General features: G+C 43.4%; 1 protein-coding gene across 3 annotated transcripts in view; it reads left to right on the forward strand.

Moving 5' to 3' along the window:
- The first annotated feature begins 260 nt into the window (after positions 1-260).
- Positions 261-17,339, forward strand: part of LDLRAD3 (low density lipoprotein receptor class A domain containing 3) — a 172,537-nt gene continuing 155,458 nt past the window's right edge. For all 3 annotated transcript variants that reach the window (XM_054025137.1, XM_054025138.1, XM_054025139.1), the window contains exon 1: positions 261-352. In XM_054025137.1, coding sequence (XP_053881112.1) covers positions 319-352 — 34 coding nt within the window. In that variant the 5' untranslated portion in view covers positions 261-318. The remainder of the gene's footprint in view (positions 353-17,339) is intronic.

Genomic DNA, 17,339 nt, shown 5'->3' on the forward strand with positions numbered 1-17,339 from the left:
CGCTGTGTGGCCGGCTGGGGTGCAGGATTAACAACACCCTCTGCTCCCTAGTCCGGTGCATGCGTGGGCTGGAATCTCCGCCCCAGGGTCTCCAGCAGGGGAAGAGGGAGAGATGGGCACCGGGCACAGGAGCCGAGTGGGCGGGCCCGCAGCCAGGGTCCCGGCCGGGGCTGCTGCGCTCTGTGGCTGCGCGGAGGGCCCCTCCCCCGGCCCCGCCCTCGTCTCCCCCTCCCCCCGCCCGGGCCCGGTTCGGGCGGAGACTTGCTCGCGCACGGAGCAGGCGGAAAGGAAAGTTTGCGGAGCGGCCGGCGCGGGGCCATGTGGCTGCTGTGGCTGCTGCTGGGCTCGGCGGGTGAGTGAGGGCGAGCGGGGCGGCAGCAGCGGCTCCTTCCCCGGGCTCGCGAGGGAGGGGCGGACTGGGCTCTGGGGGGAGGGGGTCGTGGGTACCGCCCCCTCCCTGTGCGTACCGGGCTGGGGAGCGGGGTGTGTGTGCAGCAGTGGAGGCTGCCCCCCCCCCCCCCCGTGCACCAGGCTGGGGCGGGCGAGGTGCAGTGGAGGCTGCCTCGCTTCCCCCCCCGCCCCCCCATGCACCAGGCTGGGGCGGGGGAAGAAGGGCTGTTGTTTGCAGTGCGTTCTCCTCCCTGCTGCGCTGTGTGTGGTCCAGCAAGAGGAGAGGAAGGTGTATGTACACAATGGGCAGGGGGTTTCCTCCCATGAGCGGCGTGTGTTGCAGGCTGCGTTGTGAGCATTGGACCACCCCTTTAGCTAGGATTTTCTCCTCACTTCTGGATGCATGGAACCAGCAGACTAGGTTGCTTCTGCCCTTGAGGAGTTGGGGTCGGTGGCTGAGCTACTTTGGCCCCTGTGCTGACCCGGTGTGGTTTCCCCGAGCTGTCACTTGTGGCTTGCAGCTGCAGCTCTAGTCCTTGGGTTGAGAGCAAGGAGGGGAGAAGAGAGGTCAGGAATTTGTCTTCTGGAGTTTGGCCCTTGGATGCAGTAAGGTTAGGAATAAAGCTGCTCCTGTGTCCATATGGCATGTTGTTAGTGGGCACTATTGCAGAGCAGCCTGGGCCATGCCGTCATGCAACAAGATACCAACCAGCCTGGGCACATTTTATAGAGGGCCATGACTGTATGCTGTACCTTGCAGTGCCAACTGAAGGCCCTGTTCCACAGACCTTACTGCCTGAAAGCCTAAAGCTGTATGGTATAGCTGGCAAACACATGATCAGGGTGGATAAAAATCAGTGATTTAAAAAGCAAACAAAAAATCAGCTTTTTTTTTTTTTATTTAAATCAGATTATTTTGATAAAAAGCTTTTTGAGGAAAAAACTTCTCTAGAGAGTTTTAATTAAGATGCATTATAGCTCAGAGATATCTCATCGTGGAATAGGGATTATAAATTCTAATTCTATGGTATGAGACAATATATTCATGTCATGTCGAAGAAAAGTTTTGTAAATGAGTTCCAATAGTTCATGGATTAGGGACCCCATTTTATGGAGTTCCAGGGACTTCTGTATAGATTATTTAGGTTAATCTTTCCATCTACCCAATGGGACTCAGTGCTCAGTCTAGAAGATACCACCGGAGATGCTTAGTTTTGCAGTTCTCAAACTGTGGCTTTGTGTCTCCAGAGATAACATTCCCCCCCTCGCCCCCCCAGTGTAGACCAGGCCAGAGTCAATCCCTTACCTCTCTCAAAAAGTTAAATGAACAGAAGATTGTTGGGGGCGGAATAGATCTGGACAAGGAGAAGAAGTCTGGAGATAAATGTGAGAAGTCAGGGACATATGCTTGTTTTGTTAAAAATATTATATGTTTGCTGTTGAAGAAAAAAATCCAGTATACTTAATATTGCTGTTTTAGTTAAATAAAACAATTTAAATGTCTCTCTAGTGATATTCTCCTCCTAATACAGCATGGCAAGAAAATCCTCTAAATATTAATGATTAACCTGTTGAATTGGAGATAGTTCACCTCCCAATGACTTCATAAATATCTGCTTCAGTTACCAAAGGTAACTGAAATAACGAAACAATCATTCATTTTCTGATATAGCTGTAAAACTAATCTGAAAAGTTTTCAGAATAAATCACTGTTTGAAAATGTATAGTGTGTACCTTCTAAAAATGAAACCTACATCTATTTCTGAGTTGTGAAGAATATGTATTAAGGTTATAACAACCAACAAGAATGCACTTTTATGTAGAAAACCATGATTAAATCGAGTCTTCCTGACTAGTGATTTTAAATCAATTTGATTTAAATCAAATCCACCCTGCACGTGATATGTCTTACAGAATGATGAGACCAAGCAAGATGGACCTGCTGAAAAGGAATTTGGTTCAGTGCCTGTATTGCTGATTATAATATGATACTGAAGCGATTTCTTAGGGTGTTACTGTTTTTCCAGGTTTAGAAGTATTGGCAGTACTTGAGCTATAGCATCATAAAGATGGAAGGTAGTCATTGCTTAATTTGTGCCAGGGCTCAGCCCTGGCACATCTAGGCTTGGCAGTTCATAGCCTCAGCACCTTTGGGCTTGCTGCGTCAGTTATGAATGTAAAAAAATTGCTTGAGCCATGCACCTCTTTCACTACAAATTAATCACTGAAGGTAGTACCTGGTGGAGGTGTGCGTCTTCCTCATGTGGCAGCAACCATTAAAGTATCAGAGTGAGTCACAGACTTTTAATATATTTATCCTCACAATAGCCTTGTTCCCATTTTAGGGATAGGGATCTGAGACAGATTTAGGAGGAGACATTCAAAATTGTCAGGGATTTAAACACACAAGTCAGTGGGTCAACATCCTGTTGACTTGTGTGTCTAAATTCTTAGGTGCTTTTAAATATCTTCCCCCTAAATGAGTGGCCGCAGGTCACATAGGAAGTCCTGTGTCGGAGCAGGGCATTGAAGTTGGATCTTCTGAGTTACACTGCCCCTCATGGTAAAGCAAATTACTTAACAAGTGCGGGAAGGGGGCATTTTGACTTGAGTAGGAATCTGTCGCCCACCTGTTCAGTGAATAGTGTAATAACTCAGCATGCCTGTTATAGGTTAAAGTTTAGATTAATGTTTACTAGAAGATCACAGGTTCCAACAGCAAACCTTATTGGGGAGTAGCCCAGAATGCTGTGCTAGGAAAATAGGTGAAAACATGTACAGAGGATGGGTCAAGTGTCTGATTGTATCTGAATGACTTGATGTTGGATTAAAAATAAAAGATGGATCTGTAGCTGCTAAATTCATACCTGTAAAAATGCTTTGCACATGGTGGGCATATGTCTGTCAAGGTCTCTATTCTGATTATGCTTTTTGCAGCTATGCTGCAGGTATAAATTATTTCTGCAACATAATCTTAGCAGGCTCTTTTCCAGAGTATTTTGGTAGAGGTGTAAGTGGCGGGGCTTCATGTTGCCATGTCTGTTACTGAATTGCTTCTTGGTGATGGGGTGTCTGAAGTGATGACACATAATGGGTGAAATCCAGAAGATCATGCTTAATTTTTCTCAGAGCATCTGTCATCAGTGTGAAACCTGTTATTTATCAAATGTCATAACTTCCTTGATAAAACGGATTGATGTGGTTTGCACTTAGCTACCAATACCTACCCTGCAGCTAATCCTTGCTCATGTAAAGGACTCTTCCTCTTTAAGAAGAAGCCTTAAAAATGAGGAAAGGAACAATAAAACTTTGTGCTCTTTGAACTCCTGAGACTTGTAACACTTTGTGGCTCATGAGTAGTTTTTGCACAGACTTACCTTTTCTTAATTATTGTTGCCCCAGCAGTTGATCTTTTAGAAACCTTCAGACAACACTTGGGTGTGTACATTTAAACTACATTGCCTTCATCCAGTTATGTGTCATTATACTCTGGTAGTGTTGCAAAAATTTGTCTAATTTAATTACTCCTAGTAATATGCATATCTCCATGTACTAAAAGCAGTCATATTCCTAATATAGCCAGTGTGTCAACAGTGTGAGGCCATGGAGGGCCATGCAGAATAAGGGCCTGTTTTGTTCTAACATTAGTATGAGTCTCATTTTCTTTGTGTGTTTTTGTTTTTCTGGTCCCCCGTCCCCCCCCCTTCTCATCTGCTCTCATGCCTACCTTTTCTTCATGAGCACAGAGGTAAATAAGAGTGATCTTTCTTATTGGAACTAGTACTTCAAATTTCTGTCTGTAGTCTGCATAAATCCACTACGGTGGCTGTGCAACAGTTTCCCTTCAGTTATTTAACCGGAGCCTCTGGTTTATGTTGGTGTAAGATGGTAGTTAACATTTAAAGAGCTTTCTAAAAATATATTTTTAGAATACCTGTAATGTGTTCAGATTTTCTTTTGAAGAGCAAAATATTGGATCTTTGTTTTTTGTGTTTTTGGTAAATGGTTCTTCCTCTCTCTATATTGACTCCCCTGCAGGCTTCCCACAGGGAGGATGCCTTTTTTCCTAGCCCCTAGTCTTCTCTTGAATTTTAGTTTTTGATAATTGGTTTAAAGTGGCTGTTCCATAACCTGCTATCTTTTGGTATTCAGGTAAGGGAAACTTGGAAATTCTGGGGGCATAGAAATCCCAGTAAATTTATGAATGGTTGACTTAAGTTCTTGTTCCAGAGAGCTTGCAAGAATGGCTGTAAACTTTGATTGTGTCAGTGAAGATTAGCAAAACAAATCTTAATCTATAAAGTCATGTACTTGGCCCAAATGTTGCTTCTGATCAGATAAGGCCTTATCTACAGAGGAAAGGTTATGGGGTTTTGTTTTTTCAGTATAATCTAGAATGTGAATTTAAACCAGTGTAGTCAAACTGGTGTAACGCCCTGTGTAGACACTCTTAGGTCTTCTCTACATGGGAAAGTTTTACTGATTATACAGCTATAACCTCCTACGTGGACGCTCTTATCCTGGTAGAAAAGTGGCTTTTTCCATTTAGCATAGGCTACGGCTACACTGGTGCTTTACAGCGCTGCAACTTTCTCGCTCAGGGGTGTGAAAAAACACCCCCCTGAGCGCAGCAAGTTACAGCGCTGTAAAGCGCCAGTGTAAACAGTGCCCCAGCGCTGGGAGCACGGCTCCCAGCGCTGTAAGCTAATCCGCTCATAGAGGTGGAATACCTGCAGCGCAGGGAGAGCTCTCTCCCAGCGCTGGCGCGCGACCACACTCACACTTCAAAGTGCTGCCGTGGGACCGCTCCCGCTGCAGCGCTTTGGAGTTTCGAGTGTAGCCACGGCCTTAAACTCCTTCCCAAGTTGCATAGGCTAAACTGAAATGAGTGTCCACACGGGGTTATACCTGTATAGCTAGTATAGCTGTGTAGATGAGGCCTAAATGAAGAATTAGCTGTACCTGAATTTTGATCCTGTCTATTGCTGTGGTGTGTTCTATCTGGATGTTTTAGGCCTCTTCAAGCAAGTCTAGATGTAAAATCATTGGTTTTTAATCCAGTGTTTCTTCTCCTGCTGAGAAGAGCAAATGATCAGAGATTGCATGAACCACTGGTGCTTAGTATAGGTAAATGTAGAGTTCCCTTTGATCATATTTTTCAGGGTTAAGTGTAAACTTGGGGGGGAAAAAAACAAGTGAGGAGAATTCTTGTTTTTCATACTAGAAAGCCCTGTAAAGCCTACCTGTACTGTTGATATGATGCAGGTCTTGGAAATGTGAAAAACCTTAGACAGCTGGAAAGTCAGAATGCCATTCACAACTGAGATTCTTGTGTGTCCAGTCTTAGGCTTGGTCTACACTACCCCCCCCAATTCGAACTAAGGTACGCAACTTCAGCTACGTGAATAACGTAGCTGAAGTCGAAGTACCTTAGTTCGAACTTACCTTGGTCCACACGCGGCAGGCAGGCTCCCCCGTCGACTCCGCGGTACTCCTCTCGCCGAGCTGGAGTACCGCAGTCGACGGCGAGCACTTCCGGGTTCGACTTATCGCGTCCAGACTAGACGCGATAAGTCGAACCCAGAACTTCGATTTCCAGCCGTCGAACTACCTGGTAAGTGTAGCCAAGGCCTTAGATGCCAAGTTCCAATTTTACGACTTCCCTGTTGAACAGCCTTTACATATGACATGCATGTTTACTAAAAATGTAGTCAACTGACTGAGTACTGAGCAGGCCCTGTCTTTAACTCTTTTTTTTCCCTTTCACCATAGCTAATGCTGCTGGAATCAGCAGAGTACTGCCAGTGAACAAACTCAAAACATGCGCGCACAAATTTTTAGCATTGCAGACATTTGTGCACTTGGGAACTCTGTAAAACACAACCAGAGACTTGCTTAGCAAGTAAAATGTGACATTAATGCGTATTAAACTCAACAGTGCAGATTAACTTAGAACACTTGTGCACAATTACACAAATGTAAAACATTTGCTTAGATTGGTTTTGATGTGTACTGACTTTCAAGGCACTGCACAGAGATTTTTTTTTTTTTTTTTTTTTAAGTGGGGAATTTTGTGGCTGAGAATCCCATGTAGTGCATATGGTAGACTAGCCCTTACATCTTTATCGTATTGCCACATATTTTCCTTCTCCACCAAATATCTAGAATCCTCTGTTTGTCTTGAGGAGTTACATTAAAAGATATACGGAAGTCATAAGTATTATAGAAAGTCGCTTTCAAATAATAACTTGAAGAGGAGTGGGAGTACTTTTGTGAATGTTATCCCTATTCACTGTCCTGGCTGACGAGGACAAAATCCTACATGGTAGTCTCTGAAATGTTCTCTCTATTCTGTAAAACATTGGAATGGACTTTAAATTATATTTGCACTCCTTGGTGCCATCCTATTAAAATTTCTGAGTCTTGAAATTCACAAAGATTCTGACAGTAACTGTGTACAAGTCAAGAAGCCACCTGCTCAAACATGCTGGTGGGAAAGAAGGAATAAGTGCTGCAACAGAGCTCGAAATATTTGCCAAAGAAATAAATCTGCAAGCCAAAGGCTGATATGAAGGATGGGAAGTAGTTGAAAGGCAACATGCTACTGAGAAGCCCTATTTCAACTGCTTGGAAGGGTATTAGAGAGACAAGATGGGTAAGGTAATATCTTTTATTGGACCAACTTCTGTTGGTGAGAGAGAGAATCTTTTTCCGTGGGTATTGGAATTTCTATCAGGGTGGCGTTCCTAAACATTGCTTGAGGGCAATGCCTTTCATATTAAAGGCTGGCTATTGGAAATCTGAAGTTTGAAGACCGCCTAGGTTCTATCTATCTATCTAAATTGTTATTCCCCTACTTTTTGGGCTGCTGGAAGGGAAAATGAACTTATCTTCTCTACCCTCTTGTCCCCAACAAGAGCCTCCTAGCAGCCAGAAAGGATGTGTTTCCCAACTGAGGGTGGGTGCCTCTGAATAGCTTCAGTCCCTGACTCCATCCTTGCAAATAGACTTTCTAAACAGCAGTAGATTGTAATTGATGCTCTTTTTGTCAATTTCACAGCCGCTTCAGGGGTTCTGAATGGCAGCAATGATACTTAACCATAGTCACGTCAATTTCCGCTGACTGGAAAAGCTATGAGCAGCCACAGAGGCATTGGAAATTTGTGTCATTGGAATCAGGATGATTGTGCTACAGTGGCTTGCATCCAGCTGCAAAGGATTGTGAGGCTGGAGTTTGCAGCAAGGAACCTTGGTATGAAGAGGAGGCGTAATGCGATAGGGTGACTTTTACTTATGAAAGACAAGGAATAAGGTATATCTTTACTGTACTATGAGAAGAAGGGAGCACAAGATGAAATTGCTGGCAGGTAACATTGATTATACGCCGTGTGAAAAAATAACTTCACAATCTGTTGTCTGGTGCAGTGGGAGATTATCAAGTCCAATATGGTGGCTAAATTAAAAAGAGAAGCTGGATAACTTTATGAGAATGCTGTAACATATGTACCTATGTCTAATGGGGCAAATGTAATTCAGTGTCATGCTTCTGGACATAAACTGAGCACCAGTAAAACCAGGAAGGAAATGCTTGTCTTCATAGCTATCACTGCATAATTGCTATATTGATGGGGAAGGGGCAGTCTGTCTTCTGAAGCATCAGATATTGGCCACTGTGAGGCAGTGGGATATGGGAGTTGATGGACTGATCTGGTGTGGCATATCCTACATTTCTTACATTTTCAAAACAGTACAATTGAGATGCAGCTGCAACTCTGTGGCAATTTAGGGCTGCTGTCTAGGAGGACCTGATGCAAAATTAACCTAATTTGTCACCTATAAACAGATTTATATGTATTTTTTACCCAACAAATTCCACTAGAATAGTGTCTCACTCTAACAAGTTCCTGCTGTGGTTATGTTGTCTGTTAGTGCAGGAATGGAGTACCCTGGCATGCTTGAGAATTCTGTTGCTGGACTGCAATCTGTAGTAATTAGAACAGAACAGTACTCTGAATTTTAGTGCCTTCTCCATGGCAGGCCAAATGATCAATTTTGTGAGCTGGTGAGTGACCCTCTAGGTTGCCATTATTCAGTTGTGCCTGGCACAGATTGAAGCTGATGTTGTCCTGGCTATCGTAAACAAGCAGCTTGCTGCATGTGTTTAAAGTGACATTTTCCGAAGTTTGACTTGAAACTTCAGCATCAGTCATTTGAAGGTGGAGGAGAAGAAAGAAGCCAAAAGTCTAAGTTTAAAAACCATTCTTGGGTTACCCAAGGAAAATTAATCCCTTTTTTGGCAAAACTGTGACAGAACATGCTAAGAGAACAATCAAATATGTCAAGTGAAGTCAGTTTTAAATGATGGGTTTCCTTTTAAATGATATATCTGACATGAAGTAAGTGACAGAGTTGGAGAAGTCCTGAGTGTCCTTTTGCAAGTCACATAATTGCCATCAGCCTCAGTTTACCAAGATATAAAATGTATACAATACTTCCTCTCACCACACGGCAGGCTGTAAAGCTTAATTTATTAAAACTTGTGAATTGTTTGTAATCTTGGATTAAACATTCTATTATGGTATAATATATTGTCTTTCAGCAGAGGCAAAAGGAATGTGTTTTTTCAGTTTTTACTAGTATTTTTCCACCTGGGAGCTTGCTTTGTTAGGCCTCCCTTTGAAGGTCTACTCTAGTGAAGCTATTTCATAGGCAAATTGTCCTCTGAGAGGGTCTGTCTTGAAATACGGGTTTTCAGTTTTCATAAACAATGTTTCTGGAAATCTGTTTGTTTTACGAAACTATGATTCTAAATGGAAACAAATCTGCACCAGTTGGGAACCGGTCAAACTTGATGCCTTTGTCAGCATGTTGCGGAATAGCTCAGTCCAGAGAGGGAAAAGTCAATTCTCACTTAATGTTTGCCAGAGTATTTTGTTTCAGTCTCTGTTGCAGGTGGCATGTCACTGCAATAATCAGGGGTGTGTACACTGTAGGTCCATTTTAAGATTAAAGCATGTGAACTCGGGCCGCTAAGGTTCATTTAATTTTCTAGTTCTAGTCCTTATATAGAGTTTGGTCCTTCCTTCATGCTGCCTCCTGCTTTGGAGAATTTTCCTAATTTAGAGGGGGAGATGGAAGGATTGTGAGCTTTATCAGTATTTGTTGTGGAGTTGTGCATACTGCATGCAGAATCCTCATAGATGGAAATTCAAGAGCAGGAGCATGGTCCCATGGATAGGGCACTGGACTGGGACTGAGTGAGCTTGGTTCTCTTTCTGGCTGCATAACTGATCTGCTTTTGCCCTTGGGTGGGTTCCTTCCCCTCTTTCTCCTGCTAACTGATGTTTGTCTTACCTGTTAGATTAGAAAATTTCTGGGCCAGGGGCTCTTTATTTACAATGTGTTTATACAGCTCCTAACACAATGGAGCCTTGATCTCAGCTGTGGCCCCTAGGTGCTGTTGTGGTACAAATAATAATAATCCTATGGATGCAAAACCACGCTTCAAGTTAGTCATTCCTCTAGAAACACTGTCCCTACTGGTAGAACTGGTTCATAACAATTATTTTGTGCCTTGGCCACTGTAAATTCATCTCTGGCCTTCCTCCTCATTGCAGGATTTCCCCATATCCCTTCCCCCTATGCCAGGGGCTCTGTTTTTCCCCTCTTCCCCCTCCCCTCAATTGTAGGGGATCTGCATGCACCCCACTTCTCAATTTGTGTAGGATCTGTATTTCTTTGGCCAATAAAATTCAAGAGCAGATGCATATGAATGGAAATCTATCAGATTATTTTATTTTGTTGAATTTCTTTTTTCTTGTTCCCTTTTGTATCTCAGTACTTGCTTGTTCTGATTTATAAGCTCACTCTGTAGGTCCATGTTTTGGGCTCCATGGACCTTGGTAATATCTCTTTTTAGTAGTCATCAACAGGTAGGGCATTGTCTAATTAGAGCAAAGGGGGATGGAAGTCAGGGCTCCTGGATTCTCTGAATTGATTTAAATTGCTTTAGTTAAATCTTCTATTCATTCATGATTTAAATCAGCAAGTAGAAAACCTTGACTTAAATAATGAATTTTAATTGTATTTTGCATTTGTACTACTTAGGGTTTTTTTTTTTTCTAAAGAGAGGTTGATTCTCTATTAAAACATTGATTTGCAACTACTAGCCTTTACTCTAAATTTGGTGCTTCTTTTTGCTAACCAGGATGATATGTACATTTATCTAAGCCAGTGGTTCCCAAACTTTAACACCCTGTGAACCCCTTTCACTAAAATGTCAAGTCTCACAAACCCCCTCCTAAAAATGAATATTTCCAGGGATTTTCTCCTTTACCGGAGTATAAATTATAATAGCAATGATCTTGGAACTATAAAATTTGTTTTTATGACATGCTTATTACACACTATTTATTATTATTTATAATTACACTATTTTTATTACATTATGAAAACGGCAACACTCTTCCAAGATCTCACTTCCGTAGCTTGTATCACTTTGAATAAGCCTGTTACAAGACAAGGCTCCTATGTTTCATCAAGGAGTATCAGATTTGAAACAGCATGAAGGTATTTAAGAGTTCCTCCTACATAAGCATTCAGGGCTTGAGTAGTCCAGGCAAACAGTGCACATTACAACAAAGCTTAAACTTGTTCTTCATAATTTTAAAAACAATACTAGCTGCCTATTTAATTTTAAAAACAGCAAAAAAAATATCCACCTCCCTTTCCATTGCTTATAAGGAGTCTTGAAGTTTAAATCTCCTCAGTGTGATAGATATGCTTGCTTTGATCTGCTTAGCTCTTGGAAGTCCAGGGGCTCCGGGCTGCTGACCCCATGCTGTCTGGGATCCCTAGGGACAGCTCTGTCTGCCATTAAGGAATTTTTCCCCGAGAACCCCCTGTAACATTTTGTGAACCCCCAGGGTTCATGAACCCCAGTTTGGGAACCACTGATCTAAGCAATTATATAGCTTACTCATAGACCAGGGATGGGCAGACTTTTTTTGGCCCTAGGGCCACATCGGATACAGAAATTGTATGGAGGGCCAGGTAGGGAAGGCTGGGGGAGGCTATGCCTCCCCAAACAGTGAGGTGTGGCCTGGCCCCCTATCCAGCTCCCTTGGAACCCCCACCCCATCCAACCGCCCCCCCCCCCGCTCCCCACCCTGACTGCCCCCTGGGACTCCTATTCAAACGCCCCTGACCATCCTCCCCCTGTTCCCCACCCCCTGACCACTCCCCTGGGGCCCCCTATCCAACCCTCCCTGCTCTCCGTAACGTGGGGTGGGGGAAAGAGGGGCTCAGTCCTTTCCCTGTGCGTTTCCCCTGCTCGTTGGGCTGCTCTCCCTGGCAGTCGGGCCAAGCATGCTGGAGGTGGAGGGGGGGCCCTGGCTTGCTCTGTCCCATCCCTGGCAGCAGGGCCCAGGACCCTTGACCGCCTCCCTGCAGCCCACTCCCCCTGCTCCCTGCCCCCTGGCAGCACCGCCAGACCTAGGGGAACTGTGACTGCAAGGGAGGCAGGGAGGGGAGGGAAGGGGAGCAGAAAGGGAGGGGCCAGGGGGTAGCCTCCACCCTGCTCACTGTGCGGTCGGGGAATTGGGCTGGCTCCTCCGCAAGCCTGTCCTGACCCTACTCCCTGGCAGGAGCTTGGGGGCCAGAGGGAAGGGTCCTGCGGGCTGGATGTGGCCCGCAGGCTGTAGTTTGCCCCTCGCTGTCATAGACTTTAAGGCCAGAAGAGACCATAATGATCATGTAGCCTGACCTTCTGCACGTTGCAGGCCACAGAACCTTGCCCACCATTGCTATAATAGACCTATAACTTCTGGCTGAGTCATTGAAGTCCTCAAATTATGATTTAAAGACTTCAAGTTATAGAGAGTCCACCACTTACACTGCTTTAAACCTGCAAGTGACCCTGCCCCATGTTGCAGGAGAGGGTGAAACTCCTCCAGGATCTCTGCCAATCTGACATGGGGAAAATTTCTTCTCGACCCCAAATATGATGATCATTTAGACCGGGGTGGGCAAACTACGGCCCGGGGGCTGGATCTGGCCCGCCATCTGTTTTAATCTGGCCCTCGAGCTCCTGCTGGGAGCAGGATCTGGGGTTGCTCCATGTGGCTCCCAGAAGCAGTGGCATGTCCCCCCTCTGGCTCCTACATGTAGAGGCAGCCAGGGGACTCCACTCTGCCCCTGCCCAAAGCCCCGCCCCCACAGCTCCTATTGGCCGGGAACCACGGCCAATGGGGGCTGTGGGGGCGGTGCCTGCAGACAAGGCAGTGCACAGAGCCGCCTGGCTGCTCCTCTGTATAGGAGCCATAGTAGGGACATGCTGCTGCTTCTGGGAGCTGCTTGAGGTAAGCGCCACTTGGAGCCTGCACCCCTGAGCCTCTCCCCGCACCCCAACTCCCCCTGCCCCAGCCCTGATCCCTCTCCCGGCATCTGAACCCCTTGATCCCAGCCCAGAGCACCCTCCTGCACCCCAAATTCCTCATCCCCTAGCCCCACTGCCCACATCCCCAGCCAGAACCCTTACCCCACCCCCCCACCATATCCTCCTGCCCTCTGAACCCCTTAGTCCCAGCCCGGAGCACCCTCCTACACCCCAAATTGTGAGCATTTATGAACCACCATACAATTTCTATTCCCAGATGTGACCCGTGGGCCAAAAGGTTTGCCCACCCATGATTTAAACCAGTGGTCCCTAAACTCTTTCGTCTGGCAGGTGCCAGACTACGAGCCACGGACGACCGTGGCGGCGGACGAGCATCCGCCGAAATGCCGCCAACAAGCATCATCATCCAGAGGCGTCGCCGCTGAAATTCGGTGGCATTTCAGCAGATGCACGGGCTCACTTAGACGCCCCGGCGGGTGCCATGGTGCCTGCGGGCACCGCGTTGGGGACCCCTGATTTAGACTCTGAGTATATGGGCAAGACCCAGCAGCCAGACACCTGGGAAAGAGTTCTCTGTAGTAATTCAGAGCCCTCCTCAACTAGTGTCCCATCACTGGCCGTTGGAGATATATTAACTTACATTTATTCACATTCTTAATTTGTAAATTTTTATTATGTTGGAAAATGGATGATGATGCATTATTTACTGAAGAATTTTTTTACTTATTTTGTGTCAAGCTCTGCTTGGACAGAATTTCAATTAAAAATGTACAAAAACAGCATTTTAATGTTTTTATTAAATTTACTGTAAGATTTTTTTTTAACAATGTGTTTTTAATTTAAAACTAATTGATTTATTAAACTAAGGAGGTATTATCTGTTTGTTTCTGGTCACCATGACCTTTAAGATTTTGAAACTAGTAGATTGCATTCTCACATTATTTTTATTCATATATTGATGGAGGGGGGAAAAAGCTTTCCTGCTTTCTCAACTCCCAGTTGGTTACTTGACTTTGAATGAATGTCACTGAAATGAACTTGTTGAATAAACGGAAAAGAAAATATTCTCTCTGCGCCTGCAGAAGAGGTTACTGCCGTCAAAAGCTGATTTAGCACTTAAACTAATTCCTGGTGCTTAGCCAGTGACTTCCACTAGTTCCGTGGTTTGACTTTCTTTAAAACTTGGCAGCAAAGGTGTCCTGCTTCATATTATTTTTGTAATTAATTTACATGGTTTTAATAGATAACAACCTATGTTAAGGCCTAAATTTATTATAATTTCAAATTTAATTTGAATGGGTGTGGTTTTTTTAAAGTAAACCCTGTAGTTAATTTAAATAAAAAAATCTGATTTATTTTAATCAATTTTTATCTACCCTGTTCTCTTCCCATCTTTTCTACTGACTCTGTGCATCCCTGAACAAGTTACTTCATCTCTGTGACCATCTATGAAATGGGGTAAACAGTTACCTGTGTGTGTGTGTGTGAGAGAGAGAGAGAGAGAGAGAGAGAGAAATGAAAGGTGCTAGAGCAGGCAAAATATTGTTAATTATGCAGAATAGATCACTTTGTTAGACATTACAAACTATATTATCTCCTCAAAACAAGATTTGTTACTGGACTCAGCGTTTTTAACCTCCACAGGAAACTTATTGCAGAAAGAAGAATAAACATCAGGGGCAATGTATTCCTGTAGTATTATGACAAGTAGAAAAGCTAACAAGTCTCATATCAAGAGCACAAATTGGTCAGGTAGCCCAACTCAGAATTATGCAATATTGGGGATTGTGTGGAACCACGCGGTATTACAACTAACGTGCTGTCTAATTGGAACCCAAAGTCAGTGCCTTTAAGAGGTGTGTTATATGTCCTCCTGTTTTGGAATGGCTATCTAGCTGCAGAATTCTGGGCTGTCTGGAATTTATTGCTATGCTTATCTAGAGGGATAATAAGTAAAATAAATTGCTATGATCTGTGCAGTGGCAAGACACAAATTCGGTTTATCAAGGTCTTGGCATTAGGAAAATGAGAATCTTTTCAATTGTTCGAAAACACAGTGCATGGAGAGACCACTTAGATACTGAGATCAAGACCCACACAGGGCTTACAAAATGCATACTATTCTTGATGGAAATCCTGGAGTCCAGCAGCACTCATTATTTAATCAGTTAATTTAAAAAGAATGCCATTAAATTCATTGGACACAGTTAAAAATCACTCACAAAAGCAGCTACAGAAAGTGTTTTGATTGCCCTCCACTCAAACTGGGTGTGTTTATATAAAAAAAAAAAAAAAAAAAAAAAAATCACCAAAACAAAACACTATACTACACACACACAGTTCTACTCCAGGAAGAGGATGAGGGAGAGAACAAACCATAAGTAAAAAATGTTAAACCCGTCACAACACTCCTGGAAGGTGTATGGATATTAGTGTGATGAGGGAACTATAAGAACCTACAGAGAACAGAATATGAGTTTTGCGTGATGTTGCAAAGTATTGTAGGATTTAAATGGTAGCGGATCAGTCAATTCACCATATAACTGATATTTTGCCCATTCTAGTCGCGTTCTTTCATAATTAAAATTGGTATTGAAGTTGCAGCAAAAGGTTGAAGTAGTCTTTGTTTAAAAACAATTTTGTCTAGCTATTGTCTTTGTTTTTAAATGGAGAGATTTTCCTCTGTTTAAGCTGAGTGTAATTGAATCAGTTTAGTGGATGGTTGATGCAGGACCAGCATGAAAATAAATCCTTGGGTATTTCTGTCACTGAGCTCTAAAAAGCAAACTATGAGCTGTTTACCATAGAAGGGTGAAACCTTCTGTTTTCTGTCTGAGTCTAGAACCATGAACAGAGAATATAAAGTTCAGGAACCAAACCAACTCCTCCCATCCACACACACCCCCCAAAAAAAGGGGGGGGGAGGGAAAGGAATTGAAATCCACGCAGTTAACAACTTGGCAGGTCTTCAAGATTGGACTGAACTTCATTTTCAAGGCAGCCCCAACAAAGTGCCACAGAAAACTGTGTTAAAGGGCTGGCAGGATGACCAAAAGATCCATGCACTGTCCCGTTGCTAGCGCAATCCTGAATGCTCTTTGTAGACACTGATCAAACTTTGCATCAGAAATCTCCCTTGGAGCATGTTAGGGTTTCTGGATTGCTTCAGCAAGTTTGAGGCACTGATGCAGCTGGGCTTTTCCCCCTAAAGAGGCAACCCCACGCTTTCATTTTCTACCTTCTCATTGATAGCCTTCACTTTCTAACATAGTCCAGAGTAATTAAAAATAAATTAAAATAAATTTGAAGATATACCTTTCATATCAAGATTGTTCCTCCTCCCTGGTTGGCACATGTTGACCATTTCTTGCTTTGGTCCTACTGTTCCATGAAATCTTGTTGGTGGAGTGGAAAAGGGAACTTTTACATATAGGTATAGTTTCCCTTTTGAGAGATTGTATCTCCACACGGAGTATAATAGACTTGGCCAAAATCTTCAAGTGTCCACTAATTTTGGTGTCCAACTTGAAGGACTGATCTACGAGAGTTCCTGAACACTTGACACTCCTATTGAAGTAACAGTATCTGGAAGTGCTTAGTTTCTTGGTACCTTATATGGGACACCCAAAATAAGTGGAAACATTGAAAACACTGGCCATGCACTGTTGTATGAAAAAATCAGTCCCTTTGGTATTTATTTGACGAGGAGGCATTTTAACATGCATCAAATAAGACCGTGTATCTTTCTTTCTCCGTCTCTACTCCTGTTCATGTGATCTGAGTTAAAAGCTACTTATTAATGACTTCTACACAAACTAGAATACAATGTCTAACCAGAATGGATCTCCTTAAAATTTCTAATGGGACCTTTGAAAATCTGCCAAGGGAGTTTTTAGATTTTCTGACAAATTCTTTAATGGAAGCTCTGGCCAGTTATTTGGTTAACAGCTGTCAGGTTAGCCTCGGGCCACTTACTTTCCAATTTCCAAGCATTATATATAGAGAAATGTCCACCTCGTTGGATCTTGTTACTTAATTAGCTGAGTCAAACTAAATCTAAAAACGTAAGAAGCAGTTTTGATCACTCTGACAGGGCACTCAAGTCCTAGCTGAGGTTGAATGGAGAGTTGCTTGCCCATATGATTTATTAATTGTTTTCTTGGCTGCAACTCCTCAATGTGTTCTCATGGGAAACTATGCAGTCAGTCACCATTGTGAGTTATATAGAGCATAGTCTAGCTTCATTTTTATCTCTAGTGCAGGCACTGCTTGCTTGCTCACCAAAAATCAGTGTTAAGCAGCACACCTTGTGTAAACACACTTTCCCTTTCCTTTTTAAAAAGCAATCCGTGTAACTTCCTCAGTGCTACAATGTTCAAATCCTAGTGGTTGACTTATTTTAAAGGGATTTGCTGCTGAAATGTTTATTGATTATGTGGTTAATTGATTTTTGGCTCATTTAAAAGTTTTAACAAGAAAAATGTACTGATCATGAACGCAAGTTTTTGATTTAGTTGTAAGAAGTTTTTCTTTCATTTGAATACTTGGTTGC

Source organism: Malaclemys terrapin, chromosome 4 (genome assembly GCF_027887155.1).
Source record: "Malaclemys terrapin pileata isolate rMalTer1 chromosome 4, rMalTer1.hap1, whole genome shotgun sequence".
Lineage (NCBI taxonomy): Eukaryota > Metazoa > Chordata > Testudines > Emydidae > Malaclemys > Malaclemys terrapin.